Source organism: Phyllobates terribilis, unplaced genomic scaffold (assembly GCF_046119375.1).
Source record: "Phyllobates terribilis strain yellow unplaced genomic scaffold, ASM4611937v1 Scaffold_4__5_contigs__length_816908805, whole genome shotgun sequence".
Taxonomy (NCBI): Eukaryota; Metazoa; Chordata; class Amphibia; order Anura; family Dendrobatidae; genus Phyllobates; species Phyllobates terribilis.
Genome location: NW_027362764.1, coordinates 805,257,399 through 805,283,048, shown reverse-complemented (window position 1 = coordinate 805,283,048; position 25,650 = coordinate 805,257,399). Strand labels below are relative to the sequence as shown.

At 51.1% G+C, this 25,650-nt stretch overlaps 2 protein-coding genes across 4 annotated transcripts in view; one reads left to right on the top strand and one right to left on the bottom strand.

Annotated features, from left to right (window-relative positions):
* The window catches only part of ZC3H3 (zinc finger CCCH-type containing 3), a 163,943-nt gene extending 143,909 nt beyond the window's left edge, over positions 1 to 20,034 (bottom strand). The window contains exons 1-2 of the mRNA XM_073680080.1: positions 19,668 to 20,034; positions 14,629 to 15,685 (exon numbers count right to left, since the gene is read on the bottom strand). Of these exons, the coding sequence (XP_073536181.1) occupies positions 14,629 to 15,685; positions 19,668 to 19,713 (1,103 nt within the window). The 5' untranslated portion in view covers positions 19,714 to 20,034. The remainder of the gene's footprint in view (positions 1 to 14,628; positions 15,686 to 19,667) is intronic.
* Positions 20,035 to 20,708: 674 nt separating this feature from the next.
* Positions 20,709 to 25,650, top strand: part of LOC141266121 (1-phosphatidylinositol 4,5-bisphosphate phosphodiesterase gamma-1-like) — a 275,329-nt gene continuing 270,387 nt past the window's right edge. For 2 of the 3 annotated variants that reach the window (XM_073680078.1, XM_073680077.1), the window contains exon 1: positions 21,768 to 22,782. In XM_073680078.1, the coding sequence (XP_073536179.1) occupies positions 22,563 to 22,782 (220 nt within the window). In that variant the 5' untranslated portion in view covers positions 21,768 to 22,562. Of the gene's footprint in view, positions 21,067 to 21,767; positions 22,783 to 25,650 lie in introns of those variants that run through there. The other variant, XM_073680079.1, reaches the window with a different exon arrangement.

Here is a 25,650-nt window from a genome sequence, read left to right as displayed (position 1 = left end):
GAATAGTGAGTGCAGCTCTGGAGTATAATACAGGATGTAACTCAGGATCAGTAATGTAATGTATGTACACAGTGACTGCACCAGCAGAATAGTGAGTACAGCTCTGGAGTATAATACAGGATGTAACTCAGGATCAGTAATGTAATGTATGTACACAGTGACTGCACCAGCAGAATAGTGAGTGCAGCTCTGGAGTATAATACAGGAGACAACTCAGGATCAGCAATGTAATGTATGTACACAGTGACTGCACCAGCAGAATAGTGAGTACAGCTCTGGAGTATAATACAGGAGGTGACTCAGGATCAGTAATATAATGTATGTACACAGTGACTGCACCAGCAGAATAGTGAGTGCAGCTCTGGAGTATAATACAGGAGGTAACTCAGGATCAGTAATGTCATGTATGTACACAGTGACTGCACCAGCAGAATAGTGAGTGCTGCTCTGGAGTATAATACAGGAGGTAACTCAGGATCAGTAATGTATGTACACAGTGACTGCACCAGCAGAACAGTGAGTGCAGCTCTGGAGTATAATACAGGATGTAACTCAGGATCAGTAATGTAATGTATGTACACAGTGACTGCACCAGAAGAATAGTGAGTGCAGCTCTGGAGTGTAATACAGGATGTAACTCAGGATCAGTAATGTAATGTATCTACACAGTGACTGCACCAGCAGAATAGTGAGTGCAGCTCTGGAGTATAATACAGGATGTAACTCAGGATCAGTAATGTAATGTATGTACACAGTGACTCCACCAGCAGAATAGTGAGTGCAGCTCTGGAGTATAATACAGGATGTAACTCAGGATCAGTAATGTAATGTATGTACACAGTGACTCCACCAGCAGAATAGTGAGTGCAGCTCTGGAGTATAATACAGGATGCAACTCAGGGTCAGTAATGTAATGTATGCACACAGTGACTGCACCAGCAGAATAGTGAGTGCAGCTCTGGGGTATAATACAGGATGTAACTCAGGATCAGTAATGTAATGTATGTACACAGTGAGTGCACCAGCAGAATAGAGAGTGCAGCTCTGGAGTATAATACAGGATGTAACTCAGGATCAGTAATGTATGTACACAGTGACTGCACCAGCAGAATAGTGAGTGCAGCTCTGGAGTATAATACAGGATGTAACTCAGGATCAGTAATGTAATCTATGTACACAGTGACTGCACCATCAGAATAGTGAGTGCAGCTCTGGAGTATAATACAGGATGTAACTCAGGATCATTAATGTAATGTATGTACACAGTGACTGCACCAGCAGAATAGTGAGTGCAGCTCTGGGGTATAATACAGGATTTAAGTCAGGATCAGTAATGTAATGTATGTACACAGTGACTGCACCAGCGGAATAGTGAGTGCAGCTCTGCAGCATAATACAGGATGTAACTCAGGATCAGTAATGTAATGTATGTACACAGTGACTGCACCAGCAGAATAGTGAGTGCAGCTCTGGAGTATAATACAGGATTTAAGTCAGGATCAGTAATGTAATGTATGTACACAGTGACTGCACCAGCAGAGTAGTGAGTGCAGCTCTGGAGTATAATATAGGATGTAACTCAGGATCAGTAATGTAATGTATGTACACAGTGACTGCACCAGCAGAATAGTGAGTGCAGCTCTGGAGTATAATACAGGATGTAACTCAGGCTCAGTAATGTAATGTATGTCCACAGTGACTCCACCAGCAGAATAGTGAGTGCAGCTCTGGAGTATAATACAGGATGTAACTCAGGATCAGTAATGTAATGTATGTACACAGTGACTCCACCAGCAGAATAGTGAGTGCAGCTCTGGAGTATAATACAGGATGCAACTCAGGGTCAGTAATGTAATGTATGCACACAGTGACTGCACCAGCAGAATAGTGAGTGCAGCTCTGGGGTATAATACAGGATGTAACTCAGGATCAGTAATGTAATGTATGTACACAGTGACTGCACCAGCAGAATAGAGAGTGCAGCTCTGGAGTATAATACAGGATGTAACTCAGGATCAGTAATGTAATGTATCTACACAGTGACTGCACCAGCAGAATAGTGAGTGCAGCTCTGGAGTATAATACAGGATGTAACTCAGGATCAGTAATGTAATGTATGCACACAGTGACTCCACCAACAGAATAGTGAGTGCAGCTCTGGGGTATAATACAGGACGTAACTCAGGATCAGTATTGTAATGTATGTACACAGTGACTGCACCAGCAGAATAGTGAGTGCAGCTCTGGAGTATAATACAGGATGTAACTCAGGATCATTAATGTAATGTATGTATACAGTGACTGCACCAGCAGAATAGTGAGTGCAGCTCTGGAGTATAATACAGGATGTAACTCAGGATCAGTAATGTATGTACACAGTGACTGCACCAGCAGAATAGTGAGTGCAGCTCTGGGGTATAATACAGCATTTAAGTCAGGATCAGTAATGTAATGTATGTACACAGTGACTGCACCAGCGGAATAGTGAGTGCAGCTCTGCAGCATAATACAGGATGTAACTCAGGATCAGTAATGTAATGTATGTACACAGTGACTGCACCAGCAGAATAGTGAGTGCAGCTCTGGAGTATAATACAGGATTTAAGTCAGGATCAGTAATGTAATGTATGTACACAGTGACTGCACCAGCAGAGTAGTGAGTGCAGCTCTGGAGTATAATATAGGATGTAACTCAGGATCAGTAATGTAATGTATGTACACAGTGACTGCACCAGCGGAATAGTGAGTGCAGCTCTGCAGCATAATACAGGATGTAACTCAGGATCAGTAATGTAATGTATGTACACAGTGACTGCACCAGCAGAATAGTGAGTGCAGCTCTGGAGTATAATACAGGATTTAAGTCAGGATCAGTAATGTAATGTATGTACACAGTGACTGCACCAGCAGAGTAGTGAGTGCAGCTCTGGAGTATAATACAGGAGGGTAACTCAGGATCAGTAATGTAATGTAATGTACACAGTGACTGCACCAGCAGAATAGTGAGTGCAGCTCTGGAGTATAATACAGGATTTAAGTCAGGATCAGTAATGTAATGTATGTTCACAGTGACTGCACCAGCAGAATAGTGAGTGCAGCTCTGGAGTATAATACAGGATGTAACTCAGGACAAGTAATGTAATGTAATGTATGTACACAGCGACTGCACCAACAGAATAGTGAGTGCAGCTCTGGAGTATAATACAGGATGTAACTCAGGATCAGTAATGTAATGTATGCACACAGTGACTGCACCAGCAGAATAGTGAGTGCAGCTCTGGAGAATAATACAGGAGTTAACTCAGGATCAGTAATGTATGTACACAGCGACTGCACCAGCAGAATAGTGAGTGCAGCTCTGGAGTATAATACAGGATGTAACACAGGATCAGTAATGTAATGTAAGTACACAGTGACTGCACCAGCAGAATAGTGAGTGCAGCTCCTGAGTATAATACAGGATGTAACTCAGGATCAGTAATGTAATGTATGTACACAGTGACTGCACCAGCAGAATAGTGAGTACAGCTCTGGAGTATAATACAGGATGTAACTCAGGATCAGTAATGTAATGTATGTACACAGTGACTGCACCCGCAGAATAGTGAGTGCAGCTCTGGAGTATAATACAGGATGTAACTCAGGATCAGTAATGTAATGTATGTACACAGTGACTGCACCAGTAGAATAGTGAGTGCAGCTCTGGAGTATAATACAGGATGTAACTCAGGATCAGTAATGTAATGTATGTACATAGTGACTGCACCAGCAGAATAGTGAGTGCAGCTCTGGAGTAAAATACAGGATGTCACTCAGGATCAGTAATGTAATGTAATGTAATGTATGTACACAGTGACTGCACCAGCAGAATAGTGAGTGCAGCTCTGGAGTATAATACAGGATGTAACTCAGGATCAGTAATGTAATGTATGTACACAGTGACTGCACCAGCAGAATAGTGAGTGCAGCTCTGGAGTATAATACAGGAGACAACTCAGGATCAGCAATGTAATGTATGTACACAGTGACTGCACCAGCAGAATAGTGAGTACAGCTCTGGAGTATAATACAGGAGGTGACTCAGGATCAGTAATATAATGTATGTACACAGTGACTGCACCAGCAGAATAGTGAGTGCAGCTCTGGAGTATAATACAGGAGGTAACTCAGGACAAGTAATGTAATGTAATGTATGTACACAGCGACTGCACCAACAGAATAGTGAGTGCAGCTCTGGAGTATAATACAGGATGTAACTCAGGATCAGTAATGTAATGTATGCACACAGTGACTGCACCAGCAGAATAGTGAGTGCAGCTCTGGAGAATAATACAGGAGTTAACTCAGGATCAGTAATGTATGTACACAGCGACTGCACCAGCAGAATAGTGAGTGCAGCTCTGGAGTATAATACAGGATGTAACACAGGATCAGTAATGTAATGTAAGTACACAGTGACTGCACCAGCAGAATAGTGAGTGCAGCTCCTGAGTATAATACAGGATGTAACTCAGGATCAGTAATGTAATGTATGTACACAGTGACTGCACCAGCAGAATAGTGAGTACAGCTCTGGAGTATAATACAGGATGTAACTCAGGATCAGTAATGTAATGTATGTACACAGTGACTGCACCCGCAGAATAGTGAGTGCAGCTCTGGAGTATAATACAGGATGTAACTCAGGATCAGTAATGTAATGTATGTACACAGTGACTGCACCAGTAGAATAGTGAGTGCAGCTCTGGAGTATAATACAGGATGTAACTCAGGATCAGTAATGTAATGTATGTACATAGTGACTGCACCAGCAGAATAGTGAGTGCAGCTCTGGAGTAAAATACAGGATGTCACTCAGGATCAGTAATGTAATGTAATGTAATGTATGTACACAGTGACTGCACCAGCAGAATAGTGAGTGCAGCTCTGGAGTATAATACAGGATGTAACTCAGGATCAGTAATGTAATGTATGTACACAGTGACTGCACCAGCAGAATAGTGAGTGCAGCTCTGGAGTATAATACAGGAGACAACTCAGGATCAGCAATGTAATGTATGTACACAGTGACTGCACCAGCAGAATAGTGAGTACAGCTCTGGAGTATAATACAGGAGGTGACTCAGGATCAGTAATATAATGTATGTACACAGTGACTGCACCAGCAGAATAGTGAGTGCAGCTCTGGAGTATAATACAGGAGGTAACTCAGGACAAGTAATGTAATGTAATGTAATGTATGTACACAGCGACTGCACCAACAGAATAGTGAGTGCAGCTCTGGAGTATAATACAGGATGTAACTCAGGATCAGTAATGTAATGTATGCACACAGTGACTGAAGTCTGTGTCCCTCAGCTTAAGTGTCCATGAGCTGAAGTGCCTGAAATTTGAATTAATCCTGAATTGAACCTGAAGTGAACTGAAGGTACCTGGATACTAAGTCACAGTAAACAATGATTGTTTTTGTTTTCATTCTCACCCCCTTAATCCTTCACTTCTTTCAACCACCCCTAATCCCTACACCGGGAAAGGAACTCTTCATCTCTCCCTCCATTCTCCCCACCCATCTCACCTCTTCCTCAGAGCTATTCCACAACATACAATCCTTTGTCTCCAAACACAGACAGCCACCTCATGCCCTCTCCTGCTCCCACCTAATAACGCTTTCTCTGCTCCTCCTTACTGCCGGCGACATCTCTCCAAATCCTGGCCCTCCTCACCACATCCCTACATTCACTTCCACCTCCTACCCCCGATCTATCCCAAACTCTCGTAACCCTTCTAACCTTACACCCATCCGCCCAGCCCCCGCTTCCCTAGTCCCCCTAACAGGAGCTCTATGGAACGCTCGCTCTGTCTGCAATAAACTTTCCTACATTCACGATCTCTTCATCACTAACAAGCTTTCCTTCCTCGGAATCACTGAAACCTGGCTCACCCCCTCCGACACAGCCTCTCCTGCTGCACTTTCGTATGGCGGATTCCACCTCTCCCATACCCCCCGCCCCAACGGCAAGCACGGTGGAGGAATAGGTTTCCTCCTCTCAGAAAACTGCTCCTTCACCCAGATCCCACTGCCGCCCGCAATTACTCTCCCGTCTTTTGAGGTGCACTGTGTGCGCATCTACTCCCCCTCCAACCTCCAACTGGCTGTCATCTACCGCCCCCCAGGATCAGCCACCACTTTCTTTGACCACTTCACCACCTGGCTACTTCATTTCCTCTCTGTTGACATCCCCACTATCCTCATGGGCGACTTTAACATCCCCATTGATACTTCCCTCTCAGCTGCCTCTAAGCTTCTATCCCTCACTTCCTCCTTTGGTCTTACCCAGTGGTCTTCCACACCCACCCACAAAGACGGCCACACGCTGGACCTCATCTTCACCCGCCTCTGTTCCCTATCTAACCTCTCTAACTCACCTCTCCCTCTCTCTGACCACAACCTACTCACATTCTCTTCTCTCTCCTCCCCGGGGCAACAATCCCCACTCCACAAACTTGAATACCCTCGTAGAAATCTCAAACACCTTGACCTACACTCTCTCTCTGAATCCCTCCTCCCTCTTACAGACATTAGTTCCTTACATGATGCAGATGCTGCTGCCACTTTGTACAACACCACAATAGCTGCAGCTCTCGATTCGGTCGCCCCCCTCATGCATACCAAGACTCGCACAATCAACAGACAACCCTGGCACACCAGCCTAACTAAAGAACTGCGACGGGCCTCCAGGGCTGCTGAACGTAGATGGAAAAGGTCCCACTCCCATGAGCACTTCATCGCATTCAAACAGTCCCTCACTACCTTCAAGTCCACACTCACTGCAGCAAAACAAACCTACTTCACATCTCTCATATCCTCCCTGTCCCACAACCCCAAACAACTATTCAACACCTTCAATTCTCTCCTCCGTCCCCCAGTGCCTCCTCCCTCTCCTCTTATTTCAGCCGAAGACTTTGCCTCATTCTTCAAGCAGAAGATTGACACCATCAGACAAAGCTTTTGCCTAAAGCCCCCACAGCCCCTCCCCACACCTACTCAACCCTCCTCCTCCAAAACTACATTCTCCACCATTTCTGAAGATCAACTTTCCTCCTTACTCTCCAAATCACACCTCACCACCTGTAAACTTGACCCAATCCCGTCCCACCTCATCCCAAACCTTACCACTATCTTCATCCCAGCCCTAGCCCACCTCTTCAACCTGTCACTAACAACTGGTGTCTTCCCCTCATGTTTCAAACATGCCTCAATCACACCCATCCTCAAAAAGCCATCCCTTGACCCATCCTCTGTGTCTAGCTATCGCCCCATATCACTTCTCCCCTATGCCTCAAAACTACTGGAACAACATGTCCATTCTGAACTGTCCTCCCACCTCTCCTCCTGCTCCCTTTTTGACCGCCTACAATCTGGTTTCCGACCGCACCATTCTACTGAAACTGCACTGACTAAAGTCACAAACGACCTACTAACCGCCAAATCTAAGCGACACTACTCTGTCCTCCTCCTCCTAGACCTGTCATCTGCCTTTGACACAGTGGACCATTCCCTCTTACTACAGACTCTCTCATCTCTCGGCATCACAGACTTGGCCGTATCCTGGATCTCCTCATACCTAACAGACCGGACATTCAGTGTCTCCCACTCACACACCACCTCTTCATCTCACCCCCTATCTGTCGGTGTCCCCCAAGGTTCAGTTCTAGGACCCCTGCTCTTCTCCATCTACACCTTAGGCCTGGGACAGCTCATAGAGTCTCATGGCTTTCATTATCACCTCTATGCTGATGACACACAGATCTACCTCTCTGGACCCGATATCACCTCCGTATTAACCAAAATCCCACAATGTCTGTCTGCTATTTCCTCCTTCTTCTCTGCTAGATTTCTAAAACTTAACATGGACAAAACAGAATTCATCATCTTTCCGCCATCTCATTCAACCCTCCCAACTGACCTATCCATCATAGTCAATGGCTGCCCACTCTCCCCAGTCCCTCAAGCTCGCTGCCTCGGGGTAACCCTGGACTCGGAACTCTCCTTCAAACCACATATCCAAGCCCTTTCCACTTCCTGCCGACTCCAACTTAAAAATATCTCCCGGATCCGCACATTCCTAAACCATGAATCTGCAAAAACACTAGTGCACGCCCTCATCATCTCCCGCCTTGACTACTGCAACCTCCTGCTCTGTGGCCTCCCCTCTAACACTCTCGCACCCCTCCAATCTATCATAAACTCTGCTGCTCGACTAATCCACCTGTCCCCCCGCTATTCCCCGGCCTCTCCTCTCTGTCAATCTCTTCACTGGCTCCCCATTGCTCAGAGACTCCAGTTCAAAACCCTAACCATGACATACAAAGCCATTCACAACCTGTCTCCTCCATATATCTCCGACCTAGTCTCCCGTTACATACCTGCACGCAACCTCCGATCCTCACAAGATCTCCTGCTCTACTCCCCTCTTATCTCCTCCTCCCACAACCGTATACAAGATTTCTCCCGTGCTTCCGCCCTACTCTGGAACTCTCTACCCCAACGTATCAGACTCTCGCCTACCGTGGAAACCTTCAAAAGGAACCTGAAGACCCACCTCTTCCGACAAGCCTACAACCTGCAGTAACCACCGCTCCACCATACCGCTGCACGACCAGCTCTACCCTCACCTACTGTATCCTCACCCATCCCTCGTAGATTGTGAGCCCTCGCGGGCAGGGTCCTCGCTCCGCCTGTACCAGTCGCTGTCACATTGTGTTCAAGATTATTGAAATTGTTCTTGTATTATACCCCCTTTTTCACATGTAAAGCGCCATGGAATAAATAGCGCTATAATAATAAATAATAATAATAATAATAATGTATGTCCACAGTGACTCCACCAGCAGAATAGTGAGTGCAGCTCTGGAGTATAATACAGGATGTAACTCAGGATCAGTAATGTAATGTATGTACACAGTGACTCCACCAGCAGAATAGTGAGTGCAGCTCTGGAGTATAATACAGGATGCAACTCAGGGTCAGTAATGTAATGTATGCACACAGTGACTGCACCAGCAGAATAGTGAGTGCAGCTCTGGGGTATAATACAGGATGTAACTCAGGATCAGTAATGTAATGTATGTACACAGTGACTGCACCAGCAGAATAGTGAGTGCAGCTCTGGGGTATAATACAGGATGTAACTCAGGATCAGTAATGTAATGTATGTACACAGTGACTGCACCAGCAGAATAGTGAGTGCAGCTCTGGAGTATAATACAGGATGTAACTCAGGATCAGTAATGTAATGTATGTACACAGTGACTGCACCAGCAGAATAGTGAGTGCAGCTCTGGAGTATAATACAGGATGTCACTCAGGATCAGTAATATATGTACACAGTGACTGCACCAGCAGAATAGTGAGTGCAGCTCTGGAGTATAATACAGGATGTAACTCAGGATCAGTAATGTAATGTATGCACACAGTGACTGCACCAGCAGAATAGTGAGTGCAGCTCTGGGGTATAATACAGGATGTAACTCAGGATCAGTAATGTAATGTATGTACACAGTGACTGCACCAGCAGAATAGTGAGTGCAGCTCTGGAGTATAATACAGGATGTAACTCGGGATCAGTAATGTAATGTATGTACACAGTGACTGCACCAGCAGAATAGTGAGTGCAGCTCTGGAGTATAATACAGGATGTAACTCAGGATCAGTAATGTAATGTATGCACACAGTGACTCCACCAGCAGAATAGTGAGTGCAGCTCTGGGGTATAATACAGGACGTAACTCAGGATCAGTATTGTAATGTATGTACACAGTGACTGCACCAGCAGAATAGTGAGTGCAGCTCTGGAGTATAATACAGGATGTAACTCAGGATCAGTAATGTAATCTATGTACACAGTGACTGCACCATCAGAATAGTGAGTGCAGCTCTGGAGTATAATACAGGATGTAACTCAGGATCATTAATGTAATGTATGTACACAGTGACTGCACCAGCAGAATAGTGAGTGCAGCTCTGGGGTATAATACAGGATTTAAGTCAGGATCAGTAATGTAATGTATGTACACAGTGACTGCACCAGCGGAATAGTGAGTGCAGCTCTGCAGCATAATACAGGATGTAACTCAGGATCAGTAATGTAATGTATGTACACAGTGACTGCACCAGCAGAATAGTGAGTGCAGCTCTGGAGTATAATACAGGATTTAAGTCAGGATCAGTAATGTAATGTATGTACACAGTGACTGCACCAGCAGAGTAGTGAGTGCAGCTCTGGAGTATAATATAGGATGTAACTCAGGATCAGTAATGTAATGTATGTACACAGTGACTGCACCAGCAGAATAGTGAGTGCAGCTCTGGAGTATAATACAGGATGTAACTCAGGATCAGTAATGTAATGTACGTACACAGTGACTGCACCAGCAGAATAGTGAGTGCAGCTCTGGGGTATAATACAGGATGTAACTCAGGATCAGTAATGTAATGTATGCACACAGTGACTCCACCAGCAGAATAGTGAGTGCAGCTCTGGGGTATAATACAGGATGTAACTCAGGATCAGTAATGTAATGTATGTTCACAGTGAGTGCACCAGCAGAATAGTGAGTGCAGCTCTGGAGTATAATACAGGATGTAACTCAGGATCAGTAATGTATGTACACAGTGACTGCACCAGCAGAATAGTGAGTGCAGCTCTGGAGTATAATACAGGATGTAACTCAGGATCAGTAATGTAATCTATGTACACAGTGACTGCACCATCAGAATAGTGAGTGCAGCTCTGGAGTATAATACAGGATGTAACTCAGGATCATTAATGTAATGTATGTACACAGTGACTGCACCAGCAGAATAGTGAGTGCAGCTCTGGGGTATAATACAGGATTTAAGTCAGGATCAGTAATGTAATGTATGTACACAGTGACTGCACCAGCGGAATAGTGAGTGCAGCTCTGCAGCATAATACAGGATGTAACTCAGGATCAGTAATGTAATGTATGTACACAGTGACTGCACCAGCAGAATAGTGAGTGCAGCTCTGGAGTATAATACAGGATTTAAGTCAGGATCAGTAATGTAATGTATGTACACAGTGACTGCACCAGCAGAGTAGTGAGTGCAGCTCTGGAGTATAATATAGGATGTAACTCAGGATCAGTAATGTAATGTATGTACACAGTGACTGCACCAGCAGAATAGTGAGTGCAGCTCTGGAGTATAATACAGGATGTAACTCAGGATCAGTAATGTAATGTACGTACACAGTGACTGCACCAGCAGAATAGTGAGTGCAGCTCTGGGGTATAATACAGGATGTAACTCAGGATCAGTAATGTAATGTATGCACACAGTGACTCCACCAGCAGAATAGTGAGTGCAGCTCTGGGGTATAATACAGGATGTAACTCAGGATCAGTAATGTAATGTATGTTCACAGTGAGTGCACCAGCAGAATAGTGAGTGCAGCTCTGGAGTATAATACAGGATGTAACTCCGGATCAGTAATGTATGTACACAGTGACTGCACAAGCAGAGTAGTGAGTGCAGCTCTGGAGTATAATACAGGATGTAACTCAGGATCAGTAATGTAATGTACACAGTGACTGCACCAGCAGAATAGTGAGTGCAGCTCTGGAGTATAATACAGGATGTAACTCAGGATCAGTAATGTATGTACACAGTGACTGCACCAGCAGAGTAGTGAGTGCAGCTCTGGAGTATAATACAGGATATAACTCAGGATCAGTAATGTAATGTATGTACACAGTGACTGCACCAGCAGAATAGTGAGTGCAGCTCTGGAGTATAATACAGGAGGTAACTCAGGATCAGTAATGTAATGTATGTACACAGTGACTGCAGTAGTGAGTGCAGCTCTGGGGTATAATATAGGATAAGTAATGTGAGGTTACCTCCTTTAGAGGCAGTTAGCACTTTCATAAAAATGTACTGGACAATTACTTTAAGGGCTCATACCTATATGTGAGAAAAAAAAAGTTCCGCTATATGGACCAAAAAAAACGGACGAGTGCTATGCAATTTTCTCACCTAGTATCCTTATGCAATGCGATTTTAACATAGGCTTTTAAATAGGGGAATTGTCTAGGTCATTTACACATAGTCTTCTATTGAAATATTCTTCAATACATACATAAATAAAAAAAAAATAATAATTTTTTATATATATATATATATATATATACACACACACACACACACACACACACATGTATATATACATAGATATAAATATGTGAGATATATATTCTGTGTTTTGCACGTGTTACTTACTGTACATGTAATTTATTGCAAAATTGGCGTGGGGTTCCCCTGTAATTTTAGTCTCTAGCAGAGGTTAAGCAGACGGCTGGGGCAGATGTTTTTAGCCTGGGAAGGGGGTAATACCCACGGAGCTTCCCAGGCTTCTAATATCAGCCCCCAGCTGTATACACAGCCTTTACTGGCTATTATAATGGGGGACCCCAAAAGAAAATTGACGTGGGGTTCCCCTATTTTAACAGCCAGCAAAGGCTAGGCAGACAGCTGGGGGCTGGTATTAATAGCCTAGGAAGGGGCCATGAATATTGGCTCCCTCCGAGGCTACAAACAGGAGTCCTCAGACGTCTCAGAAATGGCGCATCCGTAGGCCCGTGTGGTCCCTCCCAACAGCCGGGCAGGGGGTCTCCAGGAGAAATGTGGTTCGTCTTCTCTGGAGGGGCGATGAGGCGGACAAATGTGGTGAAGCTCCTCATGAAGATGGATTTCAGGGCTATTGACTAGTGATGAGCGAGCATGCTCGCCACTGCTGGTACTCGCCCGAGCATCTCAGTACTCGAGATGCTCGGAGCTCGCCGAGTACTTGCGCGATGCTCGGGCGGGAGCTCGGATCCCCGTCCTGCATGTTTGCCGCTATTTAGAGCACCAATCATGCAGGGATTGTCTGCCACTCACTGTAATGCCGCAGCCATGGTGGTTGTGGCATTACAGTGATTGCCCAAATCGATGGGAACAGTGCTCACAGTGAAACATGAAAAGCCGGCAATTCAGCAGCGGCATACACCGGTACCCGACAACTTATAACAGAAAGAATAGAGCATCACACATAGATTAGATAGATAGAAACATGTCAGTCACATATATATGAAGTACAGTGACAGTGTTGATTACTGTACTTGTCATTTAGTGTTAAAATAAAGGATTTATTAAAAAAAAAATTGGCGTGGGGTTCCCCATAATTTGAGTCTCTAGCGGAGGTTAAGCAGACGGCTGGGGCAGATGTTTGAAGCCTGGGAAGGGGGTAATACCCACGGAGCTTCCCAGGCTACTAATATCAGCCCCCAGCTGAATACCTAGCCTTTACTAGCTATTAAAATGGGGGACCCCCTCAAAAAAATGACGTGGGGTCCCCCCTATTTTAATAGCTAGCAAAGGCTAGGCAGACAGCTGGGGGCTGATATTAATAGCCCAAGAATATTGGCCCCCTCCCAGGCTAGAAACACCAGCCGTCAGCCGCCCCAGAAATGGTGCATCCATAGGATGCGTCAATTCTGGCACTTAGCCTCGCTCTTCCCACTGCCCTGTAGCGGTGGCAGTGGGGTAATAGGGCTGGGGTTGATGTCAGCTTATAATGCCAGCTGACATCAAGCCCAGGTTAGTAATGGAGAGGCGTCTATAAGACACCCCCATTACTAACCCCATAGTGTAAGACAAAATGTGCCAGAATTGGTGCATCCTATGGATGCGCCATTTCTGGGGCGGTTGAGGGCTGCTGTTTCTAGCCTTGGAGGGGGCCAACATTCATGGCCCCTTCCTAGGCTATTAATATCAGCCCCCAGCCATCTGCATGGCCTTTGCTGGATGTTAAAATAGGGGGGCCCCACTTCAATTTTTTTTTGGGGTCCCCCATTAGAATAGCCAGTAAAGACTGTGTATACAGCTGGGGGCTGATATTAGTAGCCTGGGGAGCTCCGTGGGTATTACCCCCTTCCCAGGTTAAAAACATCCGCCCCAGCTGCCTGCTTAACCTCTGCTGGTGTGTAAAATTATGGGGGACCCCACGCCATTTTTTTTCTTTTTATTCTTTAATTTAACAATAAATTAGGTGTACAGTAAGGAACAGTCACTGCAATTATTATATACGTCACTGATATCTTTCCATCTATGTATGTATAGCTATTCTCTCTATTCTATAATGTCGGGTACCGCTGTGATTTTACAGTATGGGACTGATGAATTATCGGGTTTCAAGGAGACGGGTGTGTGAAAATCGGATGGCACTCGCATGGTCCGAGTGCCGTGAGATTTTTTTTCATGCACCCATTGACTTGCATTGGCGAGTCTCGTCCGAGATAGGCGGCACGCTGCGATTTGTTTCTCAGTCTGATTTCAGCTGAGAAAAAAAATTGCAGATGAGATATCAGAGTGCAATCCTAAGCTTTATAAACGGACTGTAACTTTATGGCAGCATTCAGACATCGGTGAGACGCGGTCTCTGATGCGAGCTGCCGCAGGTCTCGCTGCTTCCTAAGAAAACATGAAGCTGCAGCTTCGGGTCCGGAGACCTGCGGCAGCTCGCACATCACAGACACCTTAATCCTCCCCCGCAGAGCCTTTACCTGGACGTGCTCCTTCTCCTGATGATCTTCGTTTTGCTTTTCACCTTGTAGGCGGAGTCCCTGAACGAGGCGGTGGCCGCCATCACTGCCGGAGCTTTGCTATATTGGGGGGTCACTGGGCCGGGCCGCTGAACCCCTCTGATTAAGGCTGGCGATTTCCTCGGAGCGACCGGAGACTTTTGGGAAGAGGCCACGGTCTCGGCTTTCCACTTGTACCGACTCTTCGGAGCCGCTATCTTTGGGCTGAAGCCGCTTTTCTTCCCCTTCCCCAGTGCTGTGGCCTCCGGGGGCTTCGGTTTCCCATCAGGTGGTATCTTCTTGGTACCAGCACCGACTTTCTTACTCACCGGGGAATCTGCCACCCAGATGTATTTAGTCCTCAGATTTCTGGGGTGTTTTCCGGCAGGATCGTTGCTATTTTGGGCTGCACTCAGGGTCTGGCTTGTGTTGGGTTTGGGGGGGGCACAGGTCACTTCTGTCTTGGGGAGGGACACGAGGGGTTTCTTAGAGAGAGGTTGGGGGGCGGCGGGGACCTGAGCTGGGGTAGGTTTACTCGGTAGCACCCACGACACTCTCTGCCCCGTCCTGGCCGCTCCTCGGAGGTTTTCTCTCTGGGCTCTGGTGGTCAGGGCCGGTCCGCGGCTCGCTGGTTGTGCCCCCCTCGGTGTTGATGTGGATGGCACAGCGGCGCTCGCTGAGGGCTGTAGTCGCATCTGACTTTCCTGAGTTGCGGCACTTTGCCACTTGAACACGGACATGTCTGCAGGGTGGTCCCGGCTGCTGGAGACCCTCGATCGGCCGGGGGGCTTCCGGGAGGGGTTGACGGTTGTTGGAATTTTTGGAGCATCATTTTCCCCCGCAGACACCTTGGCTACATGTGAGGAGCGGTTCACCAGCGAATACTTCTTCCTCCAACTGTGCTGATCTGGCAGCGGCTGCCGGTAACCTCCGCCACGGAAAGGCGCACTCGGATGGGCGGGGATCGGCCATCTTGGATTTGAGGCAGCTGGTGGCGCCGGTGCGTTACCGTGGATAGTTTTATGACTGTTAATCAGACCTGACGACAAAAACAACATAATCCTGAGCATAAGCAGAAAGGACAATCGCCAAGATCTCTGCTGGCTGTGAGGGGCTGAAAGCATCCTGCCTCGTCCTGCTCACAGCTGAGGGGTCGTTACAGGAAAGATCCAGGACAAACCCTCAGCGGGGAGCTTGACACAGACAGGAAGGGACCCCAGCCTCCATCTCTGGCCCTACGGGGCCCCTCTCTCCACCTCCCCGTCTCTCCCTCTCCGGGGCCCCTCTCTCTCCAGGTGTCTCCCCCTCCCCGTGTCTCCCCCTCCGGGACCCCCCTCGGTTTCTCTCTCCCTGGGACCCCCCTCTCTCTCTCCCCCCGGTGTCTCTCTCCCCCTCGCAGTGTCTCCCTCTCCGGGGCCCCTCTATCTCTTTCCCGATATCTCTTTATCAGTGTCTCTCTCTCCGGGGATCCTCTCTCCCTCATATCTCCCTCTCCGGGGCCCCTCTCTCCCCCGTGTCTCCCTCTCCGGGGCCCCTCTCTCCCCCGTGTCTCCCTCTCCGGGGCCACTCTCTCCCCCGTGTCTCCCTCTCCGGGGCCACTCTCTCTCCAGGTCTCTCCCCCTACCCGTGACTCCCCCTCCGGGGCCCCTCTCTCCCCCTCCCGGTGTCTCCCTCTCCAGGACCCCCCTCTCTCTCCCCCCGGTGTCTCTCTCCCCCTCGCAGTGTCTCCCTCTCGGGGGCCCTTTTTTCTCTCCCCCCCGGTATCTCTTTCCCCGTGTCTCCCTCTTCCTCTCACGCCGGGCCTCTCTCTCTCCCCGTGTCTCTCTCCACACCCTCCCCCCCCAGGGTCCCCCTCTCTCTCCCGGTGTCTCCCTCTCTGGGGCTCCTCTCTCTCTCCCGGTGTCTCCCTCTCCGGGGCCCCTCTCTCTCGGTGTCTCCCTCTCCGGGGCCCCTCTCTCTCCCGGTGTCTCCCTCTCTCCGAGGCCCCTCTCTCTCCCCCCGGTGTCTCCCTCTCCGAGGCCCCTCTCTCTCCCCCCGGTGTCTCCCTCTCCGAGGCCCCTCTCTCTCCCCCCCCGGTGTCTCCCTCTCCGAGGCCCCTCTCTCTCCCCCCGGTGTCTCCCTCTCCAGGGCCTCTCTCTCCCCCCCCGGTGTCTGCCTCTCCGGGGCCCCTCTCTCTCTCCCCCCCCGGTGTCTCCCTCTCCAGGGCCTCTCTCTCCCCCCCCGGTGTCTCCCTCTCCGGGGCCCCTGTCTCTCTTCCCCCGGTGTCTCCCTCTCCGAGGCCCCTCTCTCCCCCCCCCCGGTGTCTCCCTCTCCGGGGCCCCTCTCTCTCTCCGGGGCCCCTGTCTCTCCCCCCCCAGTGTCTCCCTCTCCGGGGCCCCTGTCTCTCCCCCCCCCCGGTGTCTCCCTCTCCGGGGCCCCTCTCTCTCCCCCCGGTGTCTCCCTCTCCAGGGCCTCTCTCTCCCCCCCCCGGTGTCTCCCTCTCCGGGGCCCCTCTCTCTCTCCCTCCGGTGTCTCCCTCTCCGGGGCCCCTCTCTCTCTCCCTCCGGTGTCTCCTTCTCCGGGGCCCCTCCCCCCCCCCCCGGGGCCCCTGTCTCTCTCCCCCCCGGTGTCTCCCTCTCCGGGGCCCCTGTCTCTCTCCCCCCCCCGGTGTCTCCCTCTCCGGGGCCCCTGTCTCTCTCCCCCCGGTGTCTCCCTCTCCGGGGCCCCTCTCTCTCTCCCCCCGGTGTCTCCCTCTCCGGGGCCCCTCTCTCTCTCCCCCCGGTGTCTCCTTCTCCGGGGCCCCTCTCTCTCTCCCCCCGGTGTCCCCTTCTCCGGGGCCCCTCTCTCCCCTGTCTCTCTCCCCCCCGGTGTCTCCCTCTCCGGGGCCCCTCTCTCTCTCCCCCCGGTGTCTCCTTCTCCGGGGCCCCTCTCTCCCCTGTCTCTCTCCCCCCCGGTGTCTCCCTCTCCGGGGCCCCTCTCTCTCCCCCCCCGGTGTCTCCCTCTCCGGGGCCCCTCTCTCTCTCCCCCCGGTGTCTCCCTCTCCGGGGCCCCTCTCTCTCTCCCCCCGGTGTCTCCTTCTCTGGGGCCCCTCTCTCCCCTGTCTCTCTCCCCCCCGGTGTCTCCCTCTCCGAGGCCCCTGTCTCTCTCCCCCCCGGTGTCTCCCTCTCCGGGGCCCCTCTCTCTCCCCCCCCGGTGTCTCCCTCTCCGGGGCCCCTCTCTCTCTCCCCCCAGTGTCTCCCTCTCCGGGGCCCCTCTCTCTCTCCCCCCGGTGTCTCCTTCTCCGGGGCCCCTCTCTCTCCCTTGTCTCTCTCCCCCCGGTGTCTCCCTCTCCGGGGCCCCTGTCTCTCCCCCCCCCGATGTCTCCCTCTCCGGGGCCCCTCTCTCTCTCCCCCCGGTGTCTCCCTCTCCGGGGCCCCTGTCTCTCTCCCCCCCCGGTGTCTCCCTCTCCGGGGCCCCTGTCTCTCTCCCCCCGATGTCTCCCTCTCCGGGGCCCCTCTCTCTCTCCCCCCGGTGTCTCCTTCTCCGGGGCCCCTCTCTCCCCTGTCTCTCTCCCCCCGGTGTCTCCCTCTCCGGGGCCCCTGTCTCTCTCCCCCCCGATGTCTCCCTCTCCGGGGCCCCTCTCTCTCTCCCCCCGATGTCTCCCTCTCCGGGGCCCCTCTCTCTCCCCCCCCGGTGTCTCCCTCTCCCCCCGATGTCTCCCTCTCCGGGGCCCCTGTCTCTCTCCCCCCCCGGTGTCTCCCTCTCCGGGGCCCCTGTCTCTCTCCCCCCGATGTCTCCCTCTCCGGGGCCCCTCTCTCTCTCCCCCCGGTGTCTCCTTCTCCGGGGCCCCTCTCTCCCCTGTCTCTCTCCCCCCGGTGTCTCCCTCTCCGGGGCCCCTGTCTCTCTCCCCCCCGATGTCTCCCTCTCCGGGGCCCCTCTCTCTCTCTCCCCCCGGTGTCTCCCTCTCCGGGGCCCCTGTCTCTCTCCCCCCCCCGGTGTCTCCCTCTCCGGGGCCCCTCTCTCTCTCTCCCCCCGGTGTCTCCCTCTCCGGGGCCCCTGTCTCTCTCCCCCCCCCGGTGTCTCCCTCTCCGGGGCCCCTGTCTCTCTCCCCCCCCCGGTGTCTCCCTCTCCGGGGCCCCTCTCTCTCTCTCCCCCCGGTGTCTCCCTCTCCGGGGCCCCTGTCTCTCTCCCCCCCCCGGTGTCTCCCTCTCCGGGGCCCCTGTCTCTCTCCCCCCCCCGGTGTCTCCCTCTCCGGGGCCCCTCTCTCTCTCCCCCCCCGGTGTCTCCCTCTCCGGGGCCCCTGTCTCTCTCCCCCCCGGTGTCCCTCTCTCTCTCCCCCCCCCGGTGTCTCCCTCTCCGGGGCCCCTCTCTCTCTCCCCCCCGATGTCTCCCTCTCCGGGGCCCCTGTCTCTCTCCCCCCCCGGTGTCTCCCTCTCCGGGGCCCCTGTCTCCCTCTCCGGGGCCCCTCTCTCTCTCCCCCCCCGGTGTCTCCCTCTCCGGGGCCCCTGTCTCTCTCCCCCCCCCGGTGTCTCCCTCTCCGGGGCCCCTCTCTCTCCCCCCCCCGATGTCTCCCTCTCCGGGGCCCCTGTCTCTCTCCCCCCCCGGTGTCTCCCTCTCCGGGGCCCCTGTCTCCCTCTCCGGGGCCCCTCTCTCTCTCCCCCCCCGGTGTCTCCCTCTCCGGGGCCCCTGTCTCTCTCCCCCCCCCGGTGTCTCCCTCTCCGGGGCCCCTCTCTCTCCCCCCCCCCGGTGTCTCCCTCTCCGGGGCCCCTGTCTCTCTCCCCCCCGGTGTCTCCCTCTCCGGGGCCCCTCTCTCTCCCCCCCCCGGTGTCTCCCTCTCCGGGGCCCCTCTCTCTCCCCCCCCCGGTGTCTCCCTCTCCGGGGCCCCTGTCTCTCTCCCCCCCGGTGTCTCCCTCTCCGGGGCCCCTGTCTCTCTCCCCCCCCCCGTGTCTCCCTCTCCGGGGCCCCTCTCTCTCCCCCCCCCGGTGTCTCCCTCCCCCCGATGTCTCCCTCTCCGGGGCCCCTCTCTCTCTCCCCCCGGTGTCTCCCTCTCCGGGGCCCCTCACCCTGTAACAGCTGGATTTGTCTCCTCAGAGACTCCTTCTCGTCCATGTCAATAAGCGGCCGGGACGCGCGGTGATGACGTTGTAGGTTGCGCCCAGTTATCCCCTCGGCCTCTCCGTCCCGTCCAGGTCGCCGCCCGCAGGTTTACGACTCCTTTATTCTGGCCGCTGTGGCTCCGGCGGGGAACGGTTTCAACCCTACAAACCGCCACCGTCTCTTCTGCCAGCAGTAAAGATGGCGGCTCCCTCTGCAGCGCGTCACGTGTGCGCCCGGCTTCTCTGACAGGTCGGCTGTAACCTAGCAACCGAGAATGCCGGAAGTGTGATCTGTCGTGAAAGGTTACTGGCTTCTTCCTGTGGAGCAGCTCGTCAGCCACGTGCGACCTCGTATAGCCAAGCTCCGAGGGTGGAGGCCCTGCTGACTCCGCTCCGGGGGGGCCGGGCCCTGCTGACTCTGGTGGCCTTCCTTTGCCCCCACATCCATCAGCTGCAGGCGTACTCCTGAGTCACGTCCTCTGCTTGCTGTCAGTAGATGGAAATAGGGATAGGCAGTAAACCTGATGTTGCTGCTGACAGCTGAGGGTCTGTCACATTGTGTCAGGCTGACACCTCCAAGCCGCCCTGTAACTCTGTAACAAACCCTCCCCGGTGACGGCGGTACTGAATCCGCCTGAGTTTTGCCTCAGATTCTTCTCAACGCTTATTTTTTTTTTAACCCAGAAAATGTCCAAAACCCGCCTCGTCTGGCGGTAATGGTGAGCCGGCCCCGTGTCCGCATACACCGGAAGCAAGCGGAGATGCTAGACCTCAGGGAAAGCAGAACTATCACAAAGTTACAGAAGTTTTCTCCTTCTTGTCCTTTTAGCAGCCACAGCTGCGAACCCCCGACCAACCTGATACCGATGATCTGCAGCCTTAAAGGGGGTGTCCAGGACTTAGGGAAGGTCGTCAGGATCAGATTATTGGAGCCGGCAGCAGCTGGATGTACTGAGGACAGCGCCTTCCTCTGTACTGGCCGTTCTGGGTACTGCAGCTCTGGTCACATTCATTTCAGTAGGAGCTGTGCTGCAGCACCAAGAACGACCACTACACAGTGTGCGGCGCTGTGGTGCTCCTGCTAAAAACACGAAACATCCAGCCGCCATCGGAGCTGATAACGGCTGATCATGGGGGTGTCGGACCCTGACCCATCTGATATTGATGACAAAATAGCAAAGAATACAAAAAACCCTCCACTCACCTGATGAATCGGCATCTGCTCCAGCGCCGATGACCTGTGAGGTCTTTTTTCACCTTGCTGCCCACACAACCTCTGCAGACAATTATTGACCTCAGTGGTTCTAAGCCAGTAAATGGCCCAAGTTATCGCAAGGGTAGACGGAGGCATCATCGCTGCAGCAAGGTAAGGACCCCGGAGAGCAGCGGAGCTACAGGAGGGTGGGTTTTTAAGTTTCATTTATCACATTTTATCCATTTGGGCCATGGGTGCAGCGTTTGCAGTCGTATCCGGTCCCTTTGGCCAAACAAATCAAATGCTGTCAAGGACCCGTGATAATTGGGGCCCACATTAATCTTGGAAACAGAAGTTCCAATAGACAGCACTGCACTTACCAAAGCTGCACACTAGATGGCGCCATCACACAGCACTTCCCGTTTTCCACTTCTGTTTTTCTTTCCTAAGCCAAGATCCTGCAAATATATATATTTTTTTTAATTCCTTTCTGTTCTCTTTCCGGCCATGTGTGATTGCTGTTTCCTCTGGGCGTCCATTGCAGAAGGCAGGAACAGCGAGATAAAGCTCGGGGGACTGCACTGTGCACCAGTGACCTGTCACCCTGATCCAGCTCTGCACCTGGACGGGGGGCCGTGGGGCTTGTGCATTACTGTCCAGGACAGGCTGCAGCTCCGCACATCCCCTCTCCATCACCTGGATACCAGATACAGCAGCTCTGCACCCATCCTGCGGGGTTGTCTGGCTGATACAGTGGCTCTGCACCCATCCTGGGGGGTTGTCAGGCTGATACAGCGGCTCTGCACCCATCCTGGGGGGTCGTCGGGCTGATACAGCGGCTCTGCACCCATCCTGGGGGGTCGTCGGGCTGATACAGCGGCTCTGCACCCATCCTGGGGGGTCGTCGGGCTGATACAGCGGCTCTGCACCCATCCTGGGGGGTTGTCGGGCTGATACAGCGGCTCTGCACCCATCCTGGGGGGTCGTCGGGCTGATACAGCGGCTCTGCACCCACCTGGGGGGTTGTCAGGCTGCGGCCACCTTGCAGGCTCCAGGCGCTGCCTGTGAAATTGGATTAGCTCATTAGCAGTGATTCACTTCAGAGCATTTCTTTCCAGGAGTCAGGATATTATCCGGCTATTAGTCAGACCGTGACCTGTCCCCCAGGAGCATCCGGATACTAGGGATCCATTAGTACCGCTCTGGGGGATTTCATTAACCCATTAGGGCAGTCTGCAGCAGATCTAGGGTCCCTTTCAGATGTTCTTCCCCTGCTCCATCTTTGGACCCCCACACATCCTGAATGGACCAGCGGACAGAAGAGGAAGGAGGGGTCCGGCTGCTGAGTCCAGATCCAATCTGCACTTGTAGAGGGAGGATCTAGGTGTGGTCTGCTTCCATCGCTCTGCTCCGTCCACTACCCGAGCAAGAGGGAGACCAGCTACAGCGGGACCACCAATCCAGATTACCCTTGGGACCCATCATATGCACTGCATTTCTTCTACAGATCTCAGCAGCAGTGGATCCCAGTGAATGGACGGGATCCGGAATCTGCTGTTGTCAGCACCCCGGAGGATAGCGCTTGAATGATGCGTCTTCCTGCTTTCTGTGATCGGCCAGGACTTTGGAAGATCCCGGGTGACCGGCGGTGAGGACCCTGCACCACGATGTCCGGATGTAGACTGACCAACATGAATGGATTCGTGGAGGAGCCCAGAATGGAGACCGGAGACGTGAACCGGATTATGCGACATCTAGAGACCGGGACGGTCCTGACCCTGTTCTACCAGAAGAAGTCCCAGCGCCCCGAGAGGAGAACCTTCCAGCTGAGGCTGGACACCCGGCAGGTGATATGGTTCAGGACCCCCGAGAAAGTGGAGGGAGAAGGTCAGTAACTGATACAGGACTATGTAGAGATGTAACAGAGCTGCACAAGTCACAGGGGCACATCAGAGATTGTAGTCATACCTGCAGTCCTATGTAACACCACAGATAACACATTTGATAACTCTCTGAGTACTGATAATGTAGTAGATGTCACCTGCAGTCCTATGTAACACCACAGATAACACAGTGATACCTCTCTGAGTACAGATAATGTAGTAGATGTCACCTGCAGTCCTGTGTAACACCACAGATAACACAGTGATAGCTCTCTGAGTACAGATAATGTAGTAGATGTCACCTGCAGTCCTGTGTAACACCACAGATAGCACAGTGATAACTCTCTGAGTACACATAATGGAGTAGATGTCGCCTGCAGTCCTGTGTAACACCACAGATAACACAGTGATAACTCTCTGAGTACAGATAATGTAGTAGATGTCACCTGCAGTCCTATGTAACACCACAGATAACAGTGATAACTCTCTGAGTACAGATAATGTAGTAGATGTCACCTGCAGTCCTATGTAACACCACAGATAACAGTGATAACTCTCTGAGTACAGATAATGTCGTAGATGTCACCAGCAGTCCTATGTAACACCACATATAACACAGTGATCACTCTCTGAGTACAGATAATGTAGTAGATGTCACCTGCAGTCCTATGTAACACCACAGATAGCACAGTGATAACTCTCTGAGTACAGATAATGGAGTAGATGTCGCCTGCAGTCCTATGTAACACCACAGATAACAGTGATAACTCTCTGAGTACAGATAATGTAGTAGATGTCACCTGCAGTCCTATGTAACACCACAGATAACACAGTGATAACTCTGAGTACAGATAATGTAGTAGATGTCACCTGCAGTCCTATGTAACACCACAGATAACAGTGATAACTCTCTGAGTACAGATAATGGAGTAGATGTCGCCTGCAGTCCTATGTAACACCACAGATAACAGTGATAACTCTCTGAGTACAGATAATGTAGTAGATGTCACCTGCAGTCCTATGTAACACCACAGATAACAGTGATAACTCTCTGAGTACAGATAATGTAGTAGTCACCTGCAGTCCTATGTAACACCACATATAGCACAGTGATAACTCTCTGAGTACAGATAATGTAGTAGATGTCACCTGCAGTCCTATGTAACACCACAGATAACACAGTGATAACTCTCTGAGTACAGATCATGGAGTAGATGTCACCTGCAGTCCTGTGTAACACCACAGATAACAGTGATAACTCTCTGAGTACAGATAATGTAGTAGATGTCACCTGCAGTCCTATGTAACACCACAGATAACACAGTGATAACTCTGAGTACAGATAATGTAGTAGATGTCACCTGCAGTCCTGTGTAACACCACAGATAACACAGTGATATCTCTCTGAGTACAGATAATGTAGTAGATGTCACCTGCAGTCCTATGTAACACCACAGATAACACAGTGATCACTCTCTGAGTACAGATAATGTAGTAGATGTCTCCTGCAGTCCTATGTAACACCACAGATAACACAGTGATCACTCTCTGAGTACAGATAATGTAGTAGATGACACCTGCAGTCCTATGTAAGGCCTCAGATAACACACTGATGAGTACACATAGAGGCCCCGGCACGTGGCCCTGTCCCTGTCTCCTCGCATCCTGCGGCCTCATCTCACATATCAGATTGATGACTCGGGGTCAGGAAACCAGTCTGGATCTCTTGTTTCCCCCTCGTTCTTATCTCGTCAGTCCCATAGGCGGATGAGTCAGTGCAGAGTGCAGACCACCGGCTGTACATGGAGAGGGGGTGTGGGGCATGATTGTCTACAGTGGTACCCCAATTATTCAGTTGACTCCTGGCAGAGTGTTGAGAGTCGGCGTCCACTCATCTGTGTAATAATAATTCTGGGAATTCACTAATATACAGTGAGGTCCTGGAATATTTGGACAGTGACACAAGTTTTGATATTTTAGCCATTTACCGAAATCTATTCCAGATCCAGTTCTATATTCAATCTGGGCGTAAAGTGCCAATTGTCAGCTTTAATCTGAAGGATTCACTTCCTAATTGGAGGGTTTAGGAATTACAGCTCTTTAATATGGAGCTGCCCTTTTTTAAAGGGACCAAAAGTAATTGGACAATTATCTCAGAAGCTTTTTAATGGCTGTATGGGCTTTTCCCTCTGCAGTCCATCAATAATTAAACAGGTAAAAGGTTTGGAACTGATTCCAGGTGTGGCATTTGCATTTGGAAGCTGTTGCTGTGAACCCACAACATGTAATCAAAGGAGCTCTCCGTGGAAGAGAAACAGACCATCATTTGCCTGAAAAAAAAGAAATCCATCAGAGAGAGCAGAAATGTTAGGAACGGCCAAATCAACAGTTTCATACATTCTGCAAATAAAAGAGAGCACTGATGATCTTGGGAACTAAAAAAGACCTGGACGTCCCCAGAAGACACCAGTGGTGGATGATCGCTGAATCCTTCACATGGAGAAGAAAAACCCCTTCATAACATCCCCCCCAAGTGAAGACCACTCCAGGAAGCCGGTGTCTCAGAATCTAAGTCCACTATAAAGAGAAGACGTCATGAGAGCAAATACAGAGGGGTCACCACAAGGTGCAAACCATTAATCAGCCTTAAAAATAGGCCAGATTAGACTTTGCCAAGAAACATCTAAAGCTGCCGTCCAGGTCTGGAAAAGCAAAACTGAGATCAACCTGTACCAGAATAATGGGAAGAAGAAGGTCTGGAGAAGGCTTGGAACGGCTCCTGGTCCTCGGCGCGGCTCCTGGTCCTCGGCGCGGCTCCTGGTCCTCGGCGCGGCTCCTGGTCCTCGGCGCGGCTCCTGGTCCTCGGCGCGGC